At 37.5% G+C, this 22,610-nt stretch overlaps 1 protein-coding gene across 1 annotated transcript; it reads left to right on the forward strand.

Annotated features, from left to right (window-relative positions):
- Positions 1-7,251: 7,251 nt before the first annotated feature.
- Positions 7,252-7,626, forward strand: LOC120090892 (uncharacterized). Its single transcript, XM_039048587.2, has one exon. The coding sequence runs from the start codon at positions 7,252-7,254 to the stop codon at positions 7,624-7,626; it is 375 nt and encodes a 124-aa protein (XP_038904515.2).
- Positions 7,627-22,610: the final 14,984 nt, after the last annotated feature.

Consider the following 22,610-nt stretch of genomic DNA (forward strand, 5'->3'; position numbering starts at 1 on the left):
TCTCTTGTACATACTTACAATTCTATGTTGCGATAATTATAATTTTTTATGTACTTAGACAAATTTTATACAACTGAGTAATCATTCTTTCCTTATGTGTTGGCCTCTTTACTTTTATCATCCTTTGTCAATTTATTGCGGTAATTCTTTTCTTTTCTTTTGCGTTGTTTATTTGCGCTGCCATGATGAGTAGTATGCATACCCTTAGCAAAATTTCTTTATACATTGCATTTTCTACCTAACACTTAGACAATTCATCGCAATAGCTCTGCTTTACCTTCTCTATTGCAAGATTCTGCTCAAACCTTCTTTTCAAAATTTTGACTAAGTGTTTTGTTTTTTCTGGCCAAAACAACGCAATGAGAACCTTGCGCATCTCTAAATTTGGGGGTAGGGAAGGTTTGAGCAGATGTGATCAAGTGGATGCGGTCATATCAGGCAAATGCATTCATCATTAAAAAAAAAAAAAACTTTACTGTCAGCGCAAGGGAAATCCCAACCTGATAAGAGTTAAGTCGTGAAAGGAACCTGCTCGTAGTTGGATGTTCGCATGACACTCATGGAAGCAAGCCAAAACGAAGGTAGGTTACCAGGATCGACGCAATACAAAAAAAAAAAAGAGAGAGACAGAAAATAAGAATAAAAGAGACAACTCCATTGATCAGCAAAAGTAAAACTTGGTTGAGGATCAAGAGTTGAAGTTGAGCTTGGTACACAACCGAAGTTGGATGCTCGCATGACACCTATGGGAGCAAGCCAAAACGAAGGGTGTAACCATGATCAACGTTTTCTATAGGATGACGCAAACCAAGCCACCGCATAAAAGACGCACTTCATTGTTTTCACAAGAATAGGTAAAACATTCTATTCAAAACAAGAAAAGAACTTTGGGCAAAGGTTTGTCTTAGATAAGAATAAAGTAGAGCATGTTGAGGAAATGTCAAAGGATATAAGGAACTTGTAGGTTTGAGAAATTATGTAGATGTGAGGCATTCAGAGTAGCAGATCGACCCAAAGTTAGGATAGGATTTGAGCTGAATTGCCTTAGTCGAGGATATGCTTAAGGACAAGCATATATCTAAATTTGGGTGTGTGATAACTTGTAGAAATACAAGTTATTTAGATTATTTTATTTAGATTATGTGGCAAAAAGAAAGAAAAGTTGCATCGACCGTATAGAAATTGGCTTAGAAACGAAAATTGTAAAGTGTCGTAAGCATATCCGCTAACCCCATTGCGATGGCAAAATGGATTGTCCAAGTCTTTGTTTTGCAGAAAATAGGTCACCGCATGCGACAACTGCTCGAGGACAAAGAATGAACAATGTATTCACATTGCATGCGACAATCGATCGAGAACGAAAAAGAACAACGCAATTGCAGCGCATGTGACGATCGTCATGGACTCAAACGATTAACACATTTCCACCGCATACGACTATCGATTAAAGATCAAAACAATTACACTGCATGCGACAATCAATCATAGATGTAAAGATCAATGCATTCGCAAGGGCTTCTGACATTGTACAGCTTTTCTGTTATACGATTTTGATAAATTGAATGTGGAGCAGAGTGGATGTTTCCACCAAGCCATGGTAGGAATTATCAGCTTTTCAGAGCGGAACCACTAATGCAGAAGGAGCCAAAGTCTATAAATAGCTTCATCAAATTCAAAGAAAGGGGATTGGTCTGTAGTGACAATTTATAGAAATCCAGGGAGAAAGGCGAGACAAGACCGAGAGGTAAGTCTCTAGAGTAAGCAATTATTTCCATTCCCGAAGAAGAAGCTCTGTGCAAAGATCACTTTTACCAAGAAAACAAGCTTGAAAGGGAAGCTTTCCACTCCATTTCTACCACAAGCCAACAAGCAAATCGTCTCTGATCGGGATCCATGTCAAGACATTGACACTCTTTCCATATTTGTTCTCATTTTCTATTCATCTACTGTGTTCATCTCTAATCTTTCATTCACTATCTATAACAAATGCTTATCCTTAGATTTTAATATCGTTATCGTATTCATCGTCATTTCTCTATTCTTCTCCATACATTCATTATCCATTTTCTTCATCATGTGTAACTAATCCCCAGGGTAAGGGGAAGGATTAAGCGAGTAAGTTAATCTTTGTTGAAGAAATCGGCTGAGTTTAGCTAAAGTATACGTAACGGCATCTTCACCTGTGAGAGTAGAAGTGAAGATTTTATTCCACCTCTCGAAAGAAGGTTGGAAGAATGCGTTAACTAAAGCAAGAAGTATTTCCAGAGATGGAAACAACCTTGTATTCACCATGTTCATCCTTGTTTCACCATAGACATATGGGAACGCGGCCGATCACTGAAAGGTGTAAGCAAAGGGAAAGCGGAACCTTAGTTGCATCCTCAACAGGATTGACAAACTTGCGATGTCCTTTCCTTCAAACCATTCTCTTTCTGACTCATTTCACAAGACTTGCCACCACATTCATCAGATACTTTTGCACATCTTCACAGCCAGTCTTCACTTCGTATATTTAATTGTTTATTCATTTATTTTATCACTGCAATTTATTTTACCGCATCTTTACTTATCACCACAATCTACTTTACTGCAATTTATTTTATCATCACTCTACTTTTATTATTGCAATTTACTCTTTACCGCAATTTCCTTTTCTCAAACCAATTCATTATTCTTTTTGTTTAACCGGTCGCAAATACCACATAAGTATCGCATTAATCACAACAATCCTCGTGTTCGACCTCAGATCACTCTGAGAAACTTGCGTTGGAATTATACTTGGTTCCAGCGTAAGAAAACTTGTGACACGCACACTACACGAACGCATGCTACGAAAGCATCTAAGCATCACTGCATACATCATTTAGAATGTAGTATCAAATTATTATTATCGCAAAACGCCTACACATACATAACATTCGTCATCAATAATCTCACAATTTGTTGGCAATACGCGATTAAGAAAAATCTATTACAATCAGTATCAATCACACCTCGTCATCGCCTTCTATTATCTGTTCTGGAATCATATGCGTTGTAAACCCATTCCATATTGTGTTTGGCAATTCTATCAAAAATCTATTTGGCTTCGTTATAAGATTTGTCCATAAGCCTGCTTACGCCGGTTGTGTCTATTGTCATCTAAGATAGTCTATTCTGTCCTCCATAGAAAGTCTCCATCTGGACAGTTAGAGGGAATCCATGGCTAGGGAAATTTTTTACCAGCCTTTTGAACCTTTTCAATAAGTCATTGAGTAGTTCAGAGTTTCCTTGCTCAAAATTCATAATCTTCTGCCGCTTTCTTGCTTGTCTGTGTGAGGGAAGTATTTTTGCATGAACTTCTCTACCAGCTTGTTTCATGTCATTATCTCGCCAGGCTCCAAGGAGATCGCCCATTGCTTGGTGTCGTTCAGAGTGAATACGGGAACCAAGATAGTTTAATTTCTTCTGACGTGATTCTAGGATTCATGAATGAATTACAAGTCTCCAGGAAACATTTCATATGACTGTGTGGATCTTGGCTGCAGGCACCACCAAATTGTCTTACGATCTTTAATATTTATAGCATGACAGATTTCATTTCAAGTTGGGTCCCGTCAGGCATTGGATAAATGATCCCAGGCAAGAAGTCATACAACACGGGCAACACATATCCATGCATCGGACGCGTGTTATAAGGAGGCATTGGATAAATGATCCTAGGAAAGAAATCATACAACAAGTCCCTGTCATTCGTGGTGAGAAGTTTGCCATGAAGAAGGCTGATAACTTGTAGAAATACAAGTTATTATATCTTTTTCATTTAAAATACTAAGGCAAAGGCATGAAATTTAGATAATTTCTACCAATAAATCTATTCAAAAAACAAAGCATGCGATCACATACTTTTAACGCATAACATATTTAAATTTCTAACTAATTTCGCTACTTCAATGCAGAATATCCTTCAAAAATTTGATGAACGTGCGATCGCATGTTGCATACCCACTGATGCGATCAAGGAAGAATTGCCAGAGAAGAAAAGGAAAGATGATCACATAAGCGACAAGTGTTGAGGCATGACATGGGCGATGGGTGTCACGTCACAAGTTGCATCGGTGGCTGACAGGAAAAATTTGTTGAAGATTCAATGAACCCCTAACACGTTGCAAACGGCGTGCCAAGGTATGGAATTTAATATGCCCCATCAATGCAATCATGAGTTATAGAAAAGAAATTCTTGCAAATGCCTATAAATGCCCATGCAAATGCCATGCTAAAGATACATCGTGGGAGGCGAGAAGAATACCCTAAGAAGGGATTCTACTAGAAACCCCTACCAATTTTTCATAAAAATTCCTTAGTGAGAGCTTAGGATTCTAGGGAGAGAAGAGGATAATACTGTTCAATCGCCTAAGTGAAGCAGCTATAAAACGAGCCGGAGGAAGCAAGACATTGTAAAGCTCATCTTGACTATCTATTCCTTTCTCTTTGTTTTGGTGTATTTGTATGGTATTTCTTGTATTGACAAATTCAGATTTGCAGTATGAATACATGTTTGTTATATATCTTGTTTGTTTTTTTCATCAACATCATGCGTAGCTAAATCGCCTCGTGGGTTGAGAAGAATGTAGCTAACACGACTAAATAACTGAAGGAGTCATGCGATCAGCTTGTTTTATGCATGCTTATATTTGTTGCTTGAATCAATTTAGAAATTGGTCTAAGTAAAGTTAATCCGAGTTTGAAAGAATTTAGATTAGGATCTCATAAAACAAGAGAAAATCTTCCTTAAAAATAAGTATATTCGCTGCATATTATACCTATTGCATGCATCTTAGAGATAAGATTATATGGTAAAGAACACTGAGAAGTGCTGGTCATAGCATTGAGTGTATAGCTTGATCCCATAATCCATCTAGTTGTTTAGAAAGAGTTAGTAAAAATCCTTCTCAACCCTCTTATCGCATAACTGTTATCCAACTCACACTACATCATTTAAACATAATTTCCATTGCATATTTAGATTTAAGTTAGCTTATTCAATCACCCCCTTGAACATTTTAACTTGTGCTAAGATCATATTTTTAGTTTCATCGTGTGCTTACAAGCAATCCCTGCGTTAGACCCTAGACACACCAGGAACACTGGTCAAATTTGCACTTGGGTTTGACTAGATAAAACTGAGCGTTAAATCTCATAAGCATTATTATTTCATCGCATGTATAGAAGGCATCAAGTTTTTGGTGTCGCTACTGGGGATTGCGATAACTAAGTGTGCTAAAGCTATTTTATTAATCTTATTAGACCTCCACTTTCTGGAGCATTGTACCTTTACTGCGAGAAAGGCACAAATGCTATATGAGCGAAGGAAATACTCCCGAGTTGGTATACGACCTAGTTATAGAGAGAACTTTTCACAGAAGACAGAGAGCCAACCGAAGAAGATGAAAAAATAGAGCTTGTAGGATGGCCGAACAGAAGAAGCACCTGAAGGAACTACGAGACAAAAATAATCACAACGAAGCACTTGCCAACCCAATTTTGTTGGCAAATGATTGCAATAATCCCATCAGGGACTATACGTCACCCAACTTGTATGATTTTTCTCTAGGAATCATGCAACCAGCCTTGGATGGAACAAGATTTGAAATGAAGCCCGTAATATTTCAAATGATTCAAGCGACTGGTCAATTTGAGGGAAGAATGGTGAAGATCCCCATGCTCACTTGAAGAGTTTTATCGAAATATGCAACACTTATATTCCCAAACATCACACTAAAGAAAGTACGACTTACACATTCCCATATTCACTATGTCATGAAGCTAGAAAATGGGCGTACTTGCTTAAACCAGGGGAGATAACTTTATGGGAACAAGTGGTAGAGAAGTTCATGAAAAAGCACTTTCCACCAACAAAAAAAGCAAATAGAAGAAGGCTAGTTACAAACTTTCAGCAGGGAGAATCAGAAATGTTCAGCGATGCATGGGCAAGATTCAAAAGATTAGTTAGGGATTGTCCACATAATGGACTTCCTGATTGTCTCTAGATGGAAATCTTTTATTATGGTTTGAACTCAGGATCACAGACCATTGTGAATGCTGCCAGGGTAGGAGAACTACTAGACAAGACATATATTGAGGCCAAGAATATATTGGATCGAATCTCGAAGAATCACGAAGATTGGAAGTAAAATGAACATGGGTCCAGAACAAACAGAACTCAAAATAATGAGGCTATCGCATCTCTACAGACACAAGTCAATGCAATGATAAACTTGCTGCAGGTGATGAGCATGGCAAAAACCAGTACAAAAGGAGGGCAACTAAATGCAATTGCCCAAATGAACAGAAGTTACATCCTCTGCGAGGAACCTCATTCCTTTGAGGAATGGCCACACAATCCTCAATCTGTCTACTTCATTAAAAATAATCCTTTTTCTAAGACATATAATCCTGGTTGGAGAAACCATCCAAATTTCTCTTGGAGTGGAAATCAACAACAAGCACAAGTTAATACTCACAATACCCATAGATATGGACCACCGGAGTTTCAACAAAAATCAAACAAATTTTAGCAAACAACCAATTTATCTCAGTCATTCTCATCCTCTTTTTTAGAAAATTTACTGAAGGAATACATTCAAAAGAATGAAACAGTTCTTCAAAATCAAGCAACATCCATTTGTAATCTTGAAGTACAAATGTGCTAGATTGCAGGCGAGTAGAAGAACAGGCAACAAGGAGCACTTCCCAGCTCCACAGAAATTCCTCACCATATGAAAGACAAGGGCAAGGAACAATGTTAGGCAGTGAATTTATGAAGTGGATGCATAACAACAGAGGCTGTAAAAAGAAAATCACATGAAGAATCTAAAATCCAACAAGAACAAGAAGAAATAACCACAACAACTCCTACAACATTAACATCACAGGATGAGCAATCACCTCAATTTCCACAAAGGCTGAAAAAAAAAGAAGAAAAGAGATGAAAACCAATATTAATGCTTTCTTGGAATATTAAAACAGCTGCACATCAACATCCTTTTTGTGGAAGCAATAAAGAAAATGCCCACCTATGCTAAGTTCTTAAAGGATATTATATCCAAGAAAAGAAGCATAGGGAAATATGAGATGGTGGCTCTAATGTAAGTCAACAATACGATAATTCCTCCCAAGATGAGAGATCCTAGAAGTTTTACAATACCTTGTTCAATTGGAGAAATTTATATTGGACATGCTCTATGTGATTTAGGGGCAAGCATAAACCTAATGCCTCTATCAACTTTTAAACAATTGGAGATTGGAGAACTCATGTCCATATCAGTGACCCTTCAATTAGCAGACCGATCACTTATTCATTCGAAAGGAAAGTTAGAAGACGTGTTGGTTAAAGTGGATAAATTCATCCTTCCTGCTGATTTCATTATACTTGATTATGAAGTTGATAAAGATGTCCCTATTATCTTGGGACGACCATTTTTCTCCACTGAGATAGCTCAGATTGATGTGCACAAAAGAGAGATTGCAATGAATGGCAATGGTCAAAAGCTGAAGTTCAGCATCATTAAGGCGGTGAGCTACCCGGTTGAAGCACACTCATGCGATATAGATGGGAATGGCCATGCAGCTTTGATTGGGAAGTAGATGAAGAATTAGGACCAAAGGAGGAGGCCTACACTACAGTCAAACCATGTAATGCAATGACTGTGATATAGAATACTTGTGAATCGCTGAATATAGAGGAAGAAAAAGGATTGAATAAAAATTCTCTGGAACAACCTCCAGTCTTAGAACTGAAGGTGTTACCAGCCCATCTGAAGTATGCTTTCCTGGGACAAAATGAAACCTTGCCAGTCATCATATCATCCACGCATACCAAGGAAAGAGAAGCAAGCCTTCTTGAGGTGTTAAAAAAGTACAACAAAGCCAAAGGGAATAAGCCCATCCTATTACATGCACAAAATCATATTAGAGGAGGGTCAGAAGGGCTCTGTTGAAGCTCAACGCAGGTTGAACCATGCGATCGTGGTAAAAAAGAAAATCATAAAATGGTTGGATGTTGGAATTATCTACCACATCTCAGATAGCATGTGGGTCAGCCTAGTGCAGTGTGTGCTAAAGAAGGGGGAATGATAGTCGTTTCCAATGAAAACAACGAATTAATACCAACGTGTACAGTTACTGATTGGAGAATCTGCATGGATTATCGGAAACTCAATGTCACGACAAAAAAGGATCACTTCTTCTTGCCCTTCATTGATCAAATGATGGATAAATTGACTAGGAATGACCATTTTTACTTTCTAGATGGCTAAACGGGCTATAACCAAATTATGATTGCACCAGAAGATCAAGAAAATACAACATTTACATGCCCATATGAGACGTTCGCTTTTCACCGCATGCCATTTGGACTGTGCACTGCACCTAACACATTTCAAAGGTGCATGATGGCCATCTTCTCAGATTATCTCAAAGATTCTATAAAGATACTTATGGATGATTTTTCAGTTTGTGGAAAGACATGAATTGTGCTTGGAGAATCTAGAGAAAACATTAAAAAGGTGTAAAGACGCAAATTTGGTTTTAAATTGGGAAAAGTGTCATTTTATGGTGACCGAGGGAATTGTTCTTGGTCACACGATTTCTAAGACTGGTCTAGAAGTTGATCGAGCTAAGGTTGAGGCCATTGAGAAGCTACCGCCCCCAACGAATGTGAATACTTTGAGAAGTTTTTTTGGACGTGCCAGTTTTTATCGCAGATTTGTCAAGGACTTCTAAAAAATTTCCAGGCCACTAAATATGTTGCTGAAGGCGGATTGACAATTTGATTTTGACAATAATTGTTTGAATGCATTTGAAAAGTTGAAGAAAGCACTAGTCTTAGCTCCTGTACTAATTTTTCCATATTGGACAAAACCATTTGAACTCATGTGTGAAGCCAATGAATATGCGATGGGAACAGTGTTAGCTCAATGAATAGAAAGGATTCTTCACCCTATCGCATATGCAAGTAAAACCCTTAACAACACCCAAGAGAATTATACGACCATTGAAAAGGAGTTACTAGCAGTGGTTTTTGCCATGGAGAAGTTTTGACCCTATTTGCTAGGATCAAAGGTCATCATTCACACTTATCACTCTACTATCAAATATTTGATGACCAAGAAGGATGCAAAATCAAGGTTGATAAGGTGGGTCCTATTACCACAGGAGTTTTACACGAAGATTGTTGATAGAAAAGGGATAGAGAACAAAGTCGCTAATCATTTGCCAAGGCTTGAACATCATGAAAATGATCGAGTACAATCTTCTGTGAACGCCTCATTGCCTAATGAACTGCTGCTGAAAATTGATGAATACTTGCCTTGGTATACGGACATTGATGAGTACAATATTCTGTGAACGCTTCATTGCCTAATGAACTGAAAATTGATGAATACTTTCTTGTTTGCAAGCGATTCCCAGAAGATTATACCTCTTAACAAAAGAAAAGGCTCATACATGATTGTAAATTCTATTATTAGGATGAGCTCAATTGGTATAAAAAGGGACCTGACCATATCCTGAGATAATGTGTTCCTAAAACGACATTTCAGCGCATCCTCTATCAATGCCATCAATCGCCTTATGGTGGATACTTTGGAAGTCAGCGCACAGCTGTGAAGGTCTTGCAAAGTGGATACTATTGGCCTACCTTATTCAAGGATGTGCACGACTATGTCATATAATGCGACAGGTGCCAACGCATCGGGAACATTTCTAAAAGAAACGAAAGGCCAATGAATGTCATCTTGAAGGTGGAACTATTTGACATTTTGGGAATCAATTTCATGGGGCCATTTCCACCGCCTAATGGCCACAACTAAATCCTACTAGCTGTTGACTATGTATCAAAGTGGGTGGAGGCAATTTCCTGTGCGTCGAACGATGCGATCACGGTATCGAAATTCTTGTAGAAAAATATCTTCACTCACTTTGGTACTCCACATGTCATTATAAGTGATGAAGGTACACATTTTATCAATCACATCGTTAGCAAGATTCTAGTCAAATATAACGTGCACCATAAAATAGCAACAACATACCACCCCCAGACCAATGGTCAGGTAGAGTTATCAAATAGGGAAATCAAGACAATATTGGAGAAAGTGGTAATCTGACAAGAAAAGATTGGGCTCAAAGGTTAGACGAAGCATTATGGGCGTATCGCACTGCATATAAACAGACGCTCTTGTTTTTGGCAAAGCATGCCACTTACCGTTGGAACTTGAACATAGAGCATTCTGGGCTACAAAAAAGCTCAATTTTGACTTGAATGCTACGGGAGAAGCGAGAAAGCTGCAATTTTTAGAATTGGATGAGTGGAGACTACAAGCATATGAGAACACCAAAATCTACAAGAAGTGAACAAAGCGTTGGCACAATCAATGCATTCGTAAGAAAAATTTTGAAATTAGCTAAAAAGTTCTCTTGTTTAATTCTAGATTGCGTCCTTTTCCAACCAAGCTGAAATCGTGTTGATCAGGACCATTCATCATCAAGGAAGTTTATCCGCATGGAGCAGTGGAATTGGTTAGTGAGGACGGAGCCTACGCTTTCAAAGCTAATGGATAATGCATCAAGCCTTACTATAGAGGGGATCTAGATCACGACAAGACCTCCATAGACTTATGAAAGCCCGAATGATGTGATAAAAGGAAGTCCATGCGTAATAAAGAAATATCCTTCAAGGGACTTATTGTATCCTCTTTTTTTTTTTTTTGGTATCCTTTACTTTCATTTCTTTTTTTATAAATTATCCTTTATTCTTATTGCTTAATTATTCATGCTCTCTTTGTTTATTATCTATTTTTTATTATCATTGACTGCTAAGTAAATTCAAACCTTAGAGAAAAGGGGAATTGGGGTTTCTTAATGCGATGAGTGATGCGATGAGTCTTGAAGATGCAGGAGAATTATATCCCAACGCATCTCCAAGAACTCATCACAGGTGAGGGAACAATACGTTATCCTACCATAGGATGGTGAAAAGACGTGCTGCCAGACATTCTATCAGTTCGCCATTAATGTACGCGACGCTATCATTGCCTCAAATCACAAGGTAACCATTCCTTTCCTTTTCACCTTTCACCTATTTAAAACCCCCTCCCTCTTCGATCACCCTTCTTCTTTACACAAACCTAAAACCCTAAACCCCCTACATTCCAAAAGCTTCCCTTTGAACTGCAAGATCTTTCTGGCCCTTTCTTCGATCATACCTACTCCATCCATGATGAAAATAGTAGGCAAAAATACCCTTTCTTCAGCCCGATCACCACCCCCACTTTCTCCTACGAAGTGGTGTCCTCTTCTGTTTCCTTCAACCCAATCTTATTCCTGATCACTATCGCACCAACTTGTGCGCCACCACCCACAGTGGCATAACCTTTACCATTAAACCTCATACTCATCCCATCAGCCATAGTAGCATCCTAGTCCTCATCGCCCCATAATCACCTTCGACCATTTGCCTTCACCACAAGCGAGGCAAGGTGAAAGGATGAGCAAGAATTCTATAGAGAAATTCTCAAGAATCTAAATCCTCTCAAATCTTTAGACGAAGTAAGGTGAAAAGATGGTCAATCAGCCAAGCGATCAACAAGTTGAGGTTCAGTCATCGCCACTTGAGTCAGTCAATGCGGTGGCTAAAGAGACATAAGGTGACATCGAAGTGTTTGAAATAGAAGAGCCCTTTGAGAGAAGAAGTGGAAAAGAAAGAAGGAAAAGAAGCGATGAAGTAGGCATTTCTACCTCTGCTGTGGAGGTGTTGGCGAAAGAGTTCCAGAGAAAGGTCAAAAGAGTAAGGGAAGGCCTTAGTGACATCAAGAAGGAGGCAGAATGTCTAATCGTGGCGAAAGAACTCCATCGCGAGATTCATGATGAGGAGCTTGATCGCATGATTGTTCCATCACAACCTGAAAAATCAATGGATAGCACAGAACGTACTATGATGGAATTTAAAAAGGAACTTTAAAAAGAAAGCGAAGAAGAGAAGAGAATCAGAAAGGTGAAAGTTCAATGCGCTAAACGCGATTCACATAAAGGAAAGGCAGGGAAGATGGATGCGAAGGAAAAGGATACGAAAAAGCAAAAGAAAGAAGAAAATAAGAAAGAAGCAGTAGGTGGTGCCCCTAATAAAGAAAAAGAACAAAGGCAAACAGTGGCAAGAAAGGAGGAAAAGGAAAAAGCGCCCATGGAAGAGGAAGAAATAGCCCTAAAGAAGCGGCCACCAATCTTGATCAAGATGAGACTCTTTCTAGAAAGCTCGCCTATACCATCATTCATCACTGAAACAGTCAACACGTTGGGGTGGAAGAAGTTTTTAATAGAGGCCAAAACAGTCAAACCATCTATAGTGACCGTTTTTTACGAGGGGAAACCGCATTCTGGGCAATATAGAACTGACGTTAGGAAGGCAACAATTGGATTCGGCGTTAAGAAAATTAATCATTTGTACAACTTGTAAGACATCCCTGACGCCAAGGGAAACAGAATAATTGAACACCCAACTGCTGAAGAGTAGAAAGAAGCACTGAAAGTAGTGGCGCTACTTGGGACGAAGTGGACCATCTCATCTAAATGGGTAAAAACGTTGTCATCACACAGCTTGACACTAGAAGCTAACGTGTGGTTGTACTTCATCAAAAGGACGCTGCTCCTCACAATACATGACCACTCAGTCTCTAGAGAATGGGTCATGGCAATCTTCTACATCGTGCAACTAATCCCCATCAATCTTGGTCGCCTGATTGCATACCAGATTTGGGCTTCGTTCTCCAGACCAAGAAGGCAGCTATTCTTCCTTTCGCTCATTACTGAGCTATGCGCGGCTCAGGGATGGTTTGCAGAAGAGGAAACTATGGCGGTGAAGAGCACATTGACAAATAACACTCTTCGCTTCCTAATTAGGTTACCTATATAAGATGTCCAACCTAAGTAATAGGCAAAGCAACAGCCACAATCTCAGACTACCCCAGAGACCTCACAACGCAATAAATGAAAAGTAATTATCGCCTCAAAAGTTGAAAAACAAATGATCCCCTCTCCCCAGATAGAAAATTCTCCACCTCAGTAAAACCATAAATCTGCCAAGGTTAGCGTTGACCTCAACCTTTGCCCTCAAATGCTTGAAAAACCAGTGCCACCAGCTCCTGAAAATGAACCCCTTCCTATCCTCCCCCCCATATCCAGACTACCAAGCCCACCACTACTCTCCAAAGCCCTCCATGCTTCACTTCTGATGACCCAAGCCTTCCAGTGTCTAGGATTGAAATAGGCGTTGGATCTGGCATTAATGAGGAACCCGATCGTCAACCTGAAGATGCGCAGCAAGAGCAAGCAAATGACTTTGAAAGGATTGACCCTGATGCCGAATGGTTCAAATTCCTCCATGAAGACCTCCGTGAACCTGTTTTATGAGGTCTCGATGACTTGATGCGGTGCCAACAATTTCTCCAAATTCAGATGAATGAATTGATGCATAGGTAAAGTGAATTGAGAATATTTGTTCAAAACCAGCAAAACACAATGCGTGACTTCATATGACAAATGACACAAAGGCAACACGATCAATTCCATTATATGGTTGAGTTATTTCAGAACATCATTGCTCGCCTAGTGGTGGGGCCACCAATTCCCCCACATCTTAAGGACCCACTACATTTTCCCAATGAGAATCCACCGCAGGATCACAATAGTGATGCAGGAGAAACTTGAATTGAGGGTGGTGTCCTTCCTTATCTCCTTTTTGTTTTAAGCTTGATACTGTTTCTTTCTTTCTTTTTTGTATCAGTTCGTCACATTATGAAATATAAATTTATTGAAAATTTTGTCTATCTTTTGTACCTTTCCTTTCTGTTTATATCATGTACATACTTTTGATCGCTTACATTTTTTTTTTGTTGCCTTGTTTTCCACTCATGACCCCATGATGAAATTATGCCTTAACACTAACGCTTAGACTGATATTAGTATTAAGTTTTAAGATTATTTTTTTCTTTAAAAGTTACTTCTAGGATTCAGCAAGCATACAAGCTTTTCAACAAACATCTTTTGCAATAAATTTCTAATACCATCGTATATTTCTTTCTAATAATCTCGATACCTTCTAAATTTAGGGGTGTAAACGGTTTGAAAACATGAACACTTTTAAAAAATATTTAATCTTCTTAAGTACTTTATTATAAAAAAACAGAGAGAGAGAGAGAGAGATGTTGAGATTGAAACTTACTCGTAGTTGGATGTTCGCATGACACCCATGGGGGTAGGCCAAACGAAGGCAAGAATCATGATCAATGCAAAGAATAAGTGATTGCAACTCCACTGCCTCAAAAAGACGGCACAAGTTTAGACTAAAAAAAGCAATTGGCTCGTAGTTAGATGTTCGCATGACACCCGTGGGGGCAAGCCAAAAAGAAGGTTAGATGCTTGCATCAGCGTAAAATCACAACATGAAGTATTAAGGAGAAAATCTTTTTATCTCGTTCTAAATCTTCATTTTCAAAAATATGAGATAGTCTTAGAAATGAGTAAAGGATTTTTGAAGAATAAGCTTGCAACTTTTCAAGGCTAGAAGTAAATTTATAGGAAGAAGGAATAAAACTCAAAAAAAAAAAAAAAAAACTCTAGTCTAGCAAACTGGGTGAGGCACTTTGGGAGGTCTAAAATCATAAGAAGTCTTGAGTATATGCTTGAAGACAAGCATTATTTTAAATTTGGGGATGTGATAACTTGTAGAAATACAAGTTATTATATCTCTTTTATTTAAAATAATAAGGCAAAGTCATGAAATTTAGATCATTTCTACCAATAAATCTTTATAAAAAACGAAGCATGCAATCACATACTTTTAATGCATAACATATTTAAATTTCAGACTAATTTCACTACTTTTACGCATAATATCCTTCAGCAATCTGATGAACGAGCGATCGCATGTTGCATGCCCACTGATGCGATCAAGTAAGAATTGCCAGAGAAGAAAAGGAAAGATGATCGCATAAGCTACAAGCGTTGAGGCATGACATGGGGGTAGGTGTCACATCACAAGTTGTGTTGGTGATTGACAGAAAAACTTTGTTGAAGATTCAATGAGCCCCTGATATGTTGCAGATGGCGTGACAGGGTATGAAATTTAAAACGCCCCATCAACGCAATCATGAGTTAGAGAAAAGAAGTGCTTCAAATGCCTATAAATACCCATGCAAATGACATGCATAAGATACATCATTGGAGATGAGAAGAATACCCTGAGAAGGGATTCTGCTAGAAACCCCTACCAACTTTCCGTAGAAATTACTTAGTTAGAGCTTAAGATTCTAGAGAGAGAAGAGGATAATACTGTTCAATCGTCTAAGTGAAGCAACTATAAAACGAGCCGGAGGAAGCAAGACATTGCGAACTATGACTTGACTCTCTAATCCTTTCTCTCTTTTTTTTTTTTGTGTATTTGTATTGTATTTCTTGTATCGACAAATTCATATTTGCAGTATGAATACATGTTTGTTATATATCTTGCATATCTTGCCTGTCTTTTTCATCAACATGGTAAGCTTATTGAGCAGTGCTGTTGGACTACTCTCACCATTAACAGATCAAAGGATAATCCCGAACAAACAGGAGTTCATAGCTAGCTCAGGATTAAGATCAAGTTAACCTAGGTTATATAGATGAAATAGTCAGTCTTAAATAGTAAATAGTGTTATAAAGTAAGAGTGACTAATTTCTTGGTCCTAATCTTATGCAAACTCATTGCATAGGATGCCCCCACTTCTCATGTCATAACATGTACGAATTAGGATCACATCGTGTGTAGCACTTTACAACTCTTTGTAACAACTACAGATTAGGCCGCATCCAATGGTGTTACCAGAATAAGGTACCCAACCTTATTCGTGTACCATAGATCATTTTGACTATTTACTCGAACCTGATCCACTCTTATGTCTCCATATAAAGTTCAAGTACTCATACAATAGTCATGGGTCTTAGTTTATTGGATTTACAATTTATGAGATCAATAACAAGTATATTGATAGTAGAAAATGTTTATTATTTTATAAACTGCGAGTTTTTAGGACATAAAACCCAACAGAATATCCATCCAAAAACCAAAAAAAAACCCCTTTCGGGCCAGTCTATCTATCATTTGATCAATGAAGGGGAATGAAAAATTGTTCTTCTTGGTTGACGCATTCAATTTCTTGTAGTCCATACAGATGCACCATCCAGTAATAGTTTTAGACAGAATTAGTTTGTTGTTGCTATTAGTGACCATAGTCGTGCCACCCTTCTTTGGCACGCATTGTAGTGGGTTTACCCAGCTACTATCAGAAATGGGGTAGATGACCCCTGCCTCAAGCCACTTGTGATTTCTTACTTCATTACCTCCTTCGTAAAAGGATTGAGCCTACGTTGGGGCTTGAATGATCATGTTTTCCTTTTTAGATATTGTGCCTACAGTCAAATGGGCTAATCCCTTTGACATCAGCCAACATTCAACCTATTGCGCGTGCATGCTTCTTTAGTATTTGCAATAAAAGTTGTTCATTAGTAGGAGAAAGTTTAGATAAAATTACAACAGGTAAAGTATTTTTGGTGCCAAGAAAAATATATTTAAAGTGGTCTGAAGAGGTTTAAGTTCAAGTGTTGGTAGCTTCTCTAGAGATGGGGGCATTGGCTTTGACTACCGCTCATCCAGCCATAGCGACTCAAATTTTTTTATACCCTCACTCAAGGCATGGACCTCACATTCTTGGTCCACTTCTCAATTCTTCTCTTTCTCAAGTATTTGAATTGATTCAATGATTTGACAAGATTCTTCATCATCGGGGAACTTCATTCCGTTTAACACATTGAATTTTACTTCTTGATCATCAACATGCATGGTCAGTTCTCCTTTATGTACATCAATTAAGACTTTGCCGTTAGCTAAAAATGGGCGTCCAAGAATGATTGGGACATTTCTGTCAGTTTCATAGTCCAAAATATTAAAGTCTACTGGAAAGCTAAACTTGTCAACCTTTACTAATACATCTTCGATCTTCCCCTCAGGGTATGTGATAGATCTATCAGTAATTGTAATGTTACCATGGTAGGTATTGCTTCACCAAGCCTGAGCTTTTTTAAAATTGAGAGGGGCATCAAATTGATGCTCGCTCCCAAGTCACATAATGCATGGCTCACATCTATTCCTCTAATTGAGCATGGGACTGTAAAGCTGCTTGGGTCTCTTTATTTCTTAAGAATATTTCCATTAACCAGTGTGTTACACTCCTAAATCAATGCATGGATTCAAACTCGCCGATCTTCCTTTTCTTCAATAAAATACCCTTCAGAAACTTCACGTTAGGCATCTGTTCTAACGCTTCAATGAGTGAAATGTTGATGTGTAACTGGTTTAGAACATCGAAGAAGTGTTTGAACTGGTTTTTGTCATTCTTCTTTTGTAGGCGTCGGGGGGAAGATGCATTTAGATGCATACCAGGCACCCTTGCATTGGATGTGCTTGGTTGAGAATGACTAGTAAAACCAGGTGCTCTTTCTTATTCGACTATTTCAAGTGTCGTAGTTGCTTAAGATTTTTGTACAAGTGTGTCTGTGGGCGTTGAAGGATGATGATTATCTTTTCTTTGGGCTTTTCTCTTCTCTTCCACTAATAGTCTACACTGCACAAGGTCACTACTTGGCATTGCTCCTTTCCATTATTCTATCTGGTAGTTTCAGCTTTGCTGGGCAAAGAGCCATGCGGCTGGCTCTTCAGTTCATTCACAATTTTCCCAACCTGCAAAATCAGCGGAAAATCACAACACGAAGTATTAAGGAGAAAATCTTTTTATCTCGTTCCAAATCTTCATTTTCAAAAATATGAGATAGTCTTAGAAATGAGTAAAGGATTTTTGAAGAATAAGCTTGCAACTTCTCGGTAAAGTAAATTTATAGGAAGAAGGAATAAAACTCAAAAAAAAAAAAAAATTAGTCTACCAAACTGGGTGAGGCACTTTGAGAGGCCTAGGCAATTCTTGAAGGCGATCAAAATCATAAGAACTCTTAAGTATATGCTTGAGGACAAGCATTATTTTAAATTTGGGGGTGTGATAACTTGTAGAAATACAAGTTATTGTATCTCTTTCATATAAAATAATAAGGCAAAGTCATGAAATTTAGATCATTTCTACCAATAAATCTATAAAAAAAAAAATGAAGCATGCGATCACATACTTTTAACGCATAACATATTTAAATTTCAGACTAATTTCTCTACTTCTATGCATAATATCCTTCAGCAATCTGATGAACGAGTGATCGCATGTTGCATACCCACTGATGCGATTAATCAAGAATTGCCAGAGAAGAAAAAGAAAGATGATCGCATAAGCTACAAGCGTTGAGACATGACATGGGCGGTGGGTGTCACACCATGAGTTGCGTTGATGGTTGACAAAAAAACTTTGTTAAAGATTTAATGAGCCCCTAACACGTTACAGACGGCATGACAAGGAATGAATTTTAAAATCCCCCATCAACGCAATCATGAGTTAGAGAAAAGAAGAGCTCCAAATGCCTATAAATACCCATGCAAATGCCATGCAGAAGATACATCATGGGAGACGAGAAAAATACTCTGATAAGGGATTCTGCTAGAAACCCCTACCAACTTTCCATAGAAATTCCTTAGTGAGAGCTTAAGATTCTAGGGAGAGAAGAGGATAATACTGTTCAATCGCCTAAGTGAACCAACTGTAAAACGAGCCGGAGGAAGCAAGACATTGCGAACCATGACTTGACTTTCTAATCCTTTCTCTTTGTTTTTGTGTATTTGTATTGTATTTCTTGTATCGAAAAATTCACATTTGCAGTATGAATACATTTTTGTTATATATCTTGTCTGTCTTTTTCATCAACATCATGCGTAGCTAAATCGCCTCATGGGTTGAGAAGAATGTAGCTAACACGACTAAATAACTGAAGGGGTCGTGCGATAAAATTTTTTTATGTTGCTTATATTTGTTGCTTGAATCAATTGATAAATTGTTCTAAGTAAAGTTAATCTGAGTTTGAAAGAATCTAGATTATGATCTTATAAAACAAGGGAAAACGTTCCTTAAAAATAAGTACATTCTCTGCATATTACAGCTATCGCATGCATCGTAGAGATAAGATAATGTGGCAAAGAACATTGAGAAGTGCTATTGTAACATTGAGTGTATAGCTTGATCGCATAATCCATCTAGTTGTTTAGAAAGAGTTAGTAAAAATCCTTCTCAACCCTCTTATCGCATAACTGTTATCCAACTCACACTACTTCATTTAAACATAATTTCCATCGCATATTTAGATTTAAGTTTGCTTATTAAATTACCCCCTTGAACACTTTAACTTACTTTAAGATCATATTTTTAGTTTCATCACGCGTTTATAAGCAATCCCTATGTTCGACCCTGGACTCACCAGGAACTCTGGCCAAATTTGCACTTGGGTTTGACTAGATAAAACTGAGCGTTAAATCTCATAAGCATTATTATTTCATCGCATGTATAGAACGCATCAGAGGCTGATTGAGCTAAAAATGTGGTGTCGCCTTCACACCTCTGGGACCAGATACATCTATTTGCTTCATTCTTACTCCTATTACTATTAGAGAGTAGCAATAGTGGCAAGTTCGTGATTGTTCACAGGGAACCAATGTCTAGTTAGAATAATTGATAAATTCTGTGGTATCGGAAGAGGGGTTGTTGTGTAAGAAAAAAACAAAATCATGCCAGAAATGAAATTTGGAAAAGGTAGTAGAGCAAAAATATTGTTCTACAAGAATTTCTCAATGAAAAGAACTTGGGAATAGCTTCGCTAATTTCTAGTTCTATCATTGGATTAAAAACATATGCAAATTCATAAATTCCACAACCAATTAGGAGATAGCTACCTAATTGCCTATTTAGTTAATCAATAACAAAGTTCATGCTTAACCCTAAATTAATCAAAAGCATTTCTTTCTAAGCGATTTCCATACTTAATCATAATTTGCATGAAGCACTAAGGTTTGGTGTTGTGACATACCATAAACCTAAAAGCCTAGATTTGTGGTTTGATTTATTGGTCGAATCAAATTAGGTCAAACAAGCAAGAATTTTAGAAAATGTCTTAGTTCTAGCAAGAATCCCCAACTTTTGCAACTCGTTTCACAATTATGCTTAGCATCATGCGACAATTGCTAACAAGATTTCAATGAAATGAGTCATCAATTCATTTTAACTAAAATCTATTCAGAATCAACACATAATTCATCCAAGAATTCATGAATATTGCATAAAAAATACAGAAAAATCCTCAAGAATTGAAACAAACTAACTATTCCCAAGAAAAAGGCTTACCTTAGCCTAAAATCATCTTGAAATCTTCAAGAAATTAATGGGAAATTACAAGTCAAATAAAAACGAGTGAAAGAATGAAGAAAGAGTCTCGAAATGGTGAACTGAATCTTGAAGCACTGATGAATGTGCTATGAAATTCCCTCTTCTCTTTGCTATAGAAATCGTGAGAATACTTTTATATTAGGTCGCAATGTAACTACGCTATAGCCAAGTGTAACAATGTTGTCTTTTTCTTATCGAGGCATAATGCATGGAGTAATCACGCTGAGGGCTACAATGCAGGTGCACGCGTGAAGATCTTTGAGTTTCCATTAAATTCATAGGGTAACTACCCTGTAAGTAGCGTAATTACGTTGCCTTGTTTCAGTGGCTACTATCTTCAAGTGTAACGCTGGAGTGTAATGGAAGAGTAGCTACGCTGCGACTTATAAGAGTATATCAGCATGCAACGGAAACAACAAGTATCAACAAGCGTTCTAATTCATCAATTTTAACTATAAATAAAGCATGCTCATACAATAATTAGAGGGTTCAAGTCATACCTTTGTAGAACCTTTTGAATCTTGAATTCAACTACAAATCTTCTCCAAATCTTGTTGTGAACCACCTCAAGGTCTTCCGTACTATTCTCTTTGAGCCTTAGAATAAGTTATGGGACTCAAAATAAGCTTGAATGAAGGGAATTTGGAGAAGAAGCTCACTGCAGAAACTTGAAGAACACTTCTTCAACCTCTTGTGCTTTCAACAAAACTTTAGCAATTACAAACAATTTGCATTCACCATTTTCACTTCAATCTTCTCTATTTATTGCTGGACAATCATGCATAGAAGAAGGCTACATAAGGTGCAGCTCATGTTTGGAGATTTAAATCAAGAAATGGTGGAGTTTGAGTGAGCTAGTCAATTGAGAAAGTGGGGATTTCCAACTTTTCATTTTCCAATCTTTTCAAATTACAAATTGATTTCCAAAATCAATTTGATTTTAAAAAATTGAAAACATAATTAATTTTACAAAATTAATTATTTAATTAAATAATTTAATTAATTCTAATTAATTTAATATCAAATATTAAATTAATTTTACACAAACTCCACCTTCATGAATCTTTATTCATGAATTTAATATTTAAATATTAATTAATTCTCCAATTCCATTTAATTCCAAAATTAAAAGTGTAATTATATCCCATACAATTACTAATTTCCTTAATTCTAATTTGAACGTTTCAAAATAACTTATCACACTACTCTAAGGCTAATCCATTTACGAGCTAGTAGGGGAACCTCGTGGACCTACAGATCATGGGCTCCAACGATCCAAGATTAATTGGCTAAACTCTTTACACCGAGTTAAGCCTCATTTGTTAACTAATGGGTCACTCCACTAAAGCTCATAGTTGCACTCCCCTCACTGTAGATATATTATGTCTACTCGATATAACCATGATTAGTAAGTTAACCTTCACAGGTTGTTCATAATAATGGCTGGATCCAATGTCTGTTTTACCCCCGAGATTACCTTGTGTTCCTTAAGGCCCACTGATCCTCTAATGAACAATTGGTTTGTTATCAGATCAACAAACCAAGTTCATCTTGGGCCAATGAGAAGGTGGGGTCCCTTGTTCAAGACTCAAAGTCAGCACTTAAGGGAACAACCTCTCTACTATCCCTGAAAGTGGGTAGGAGTGAATTCTATCTTGTACCTTATGTCCCCAGCTATCTACCCGGTCTTACCCCTGAAATAGAGGTTTATTGAGTCAGCACTGTTGAGCCAACCCTCACCTATGAAAATCTAAGGATAATCCTAAATAAGCAGGAGTTCATAGTTAGTTTAGGATTAGGGTCAAGTTACCTAGGTCATCGCTTTGAAATAATCAGTCTTAAGCAGTAAACAGCGTTATAAAGTAAGAGTGACTGATTTCGTGGTCCCATCTTGTACAAACCCATTGCACAGGACACCTTTACTCCTTATGTCATAACATGTATGAATTAGAATCACATCTATAGCACTTTACAACTCCTTGTAACAACTACAGAGTAGGCCACATCTAATAGTGTTACCAGAATAAGGCACCCAACCTTATTCATATACTGTAGACCATTTTGACTATCATTTATCTAAATTAATTTGATAAATTAAAAGTTTATAGTAAAAATTGGTACAAATACTTCAAATTTCAGTTGAGTTTATTATTAAAATTATGAATATAGTTAAAC

Source organism: Benincasa hispida, chromosome 11, assembly GCF_027475165.1.
Source record: "Benincasa hispida cultivar pf3 chromosome 11, pf3_genome.v1.1, whole genome shotgun sequence".
Classification (NCBI taxonomy): Eukaryota; Viridiplantae; Streptophyta; class Magnoliopsida; order Cucurbitales; family Cucurbitaceae; genus Benincasa; species Benincasa hispida.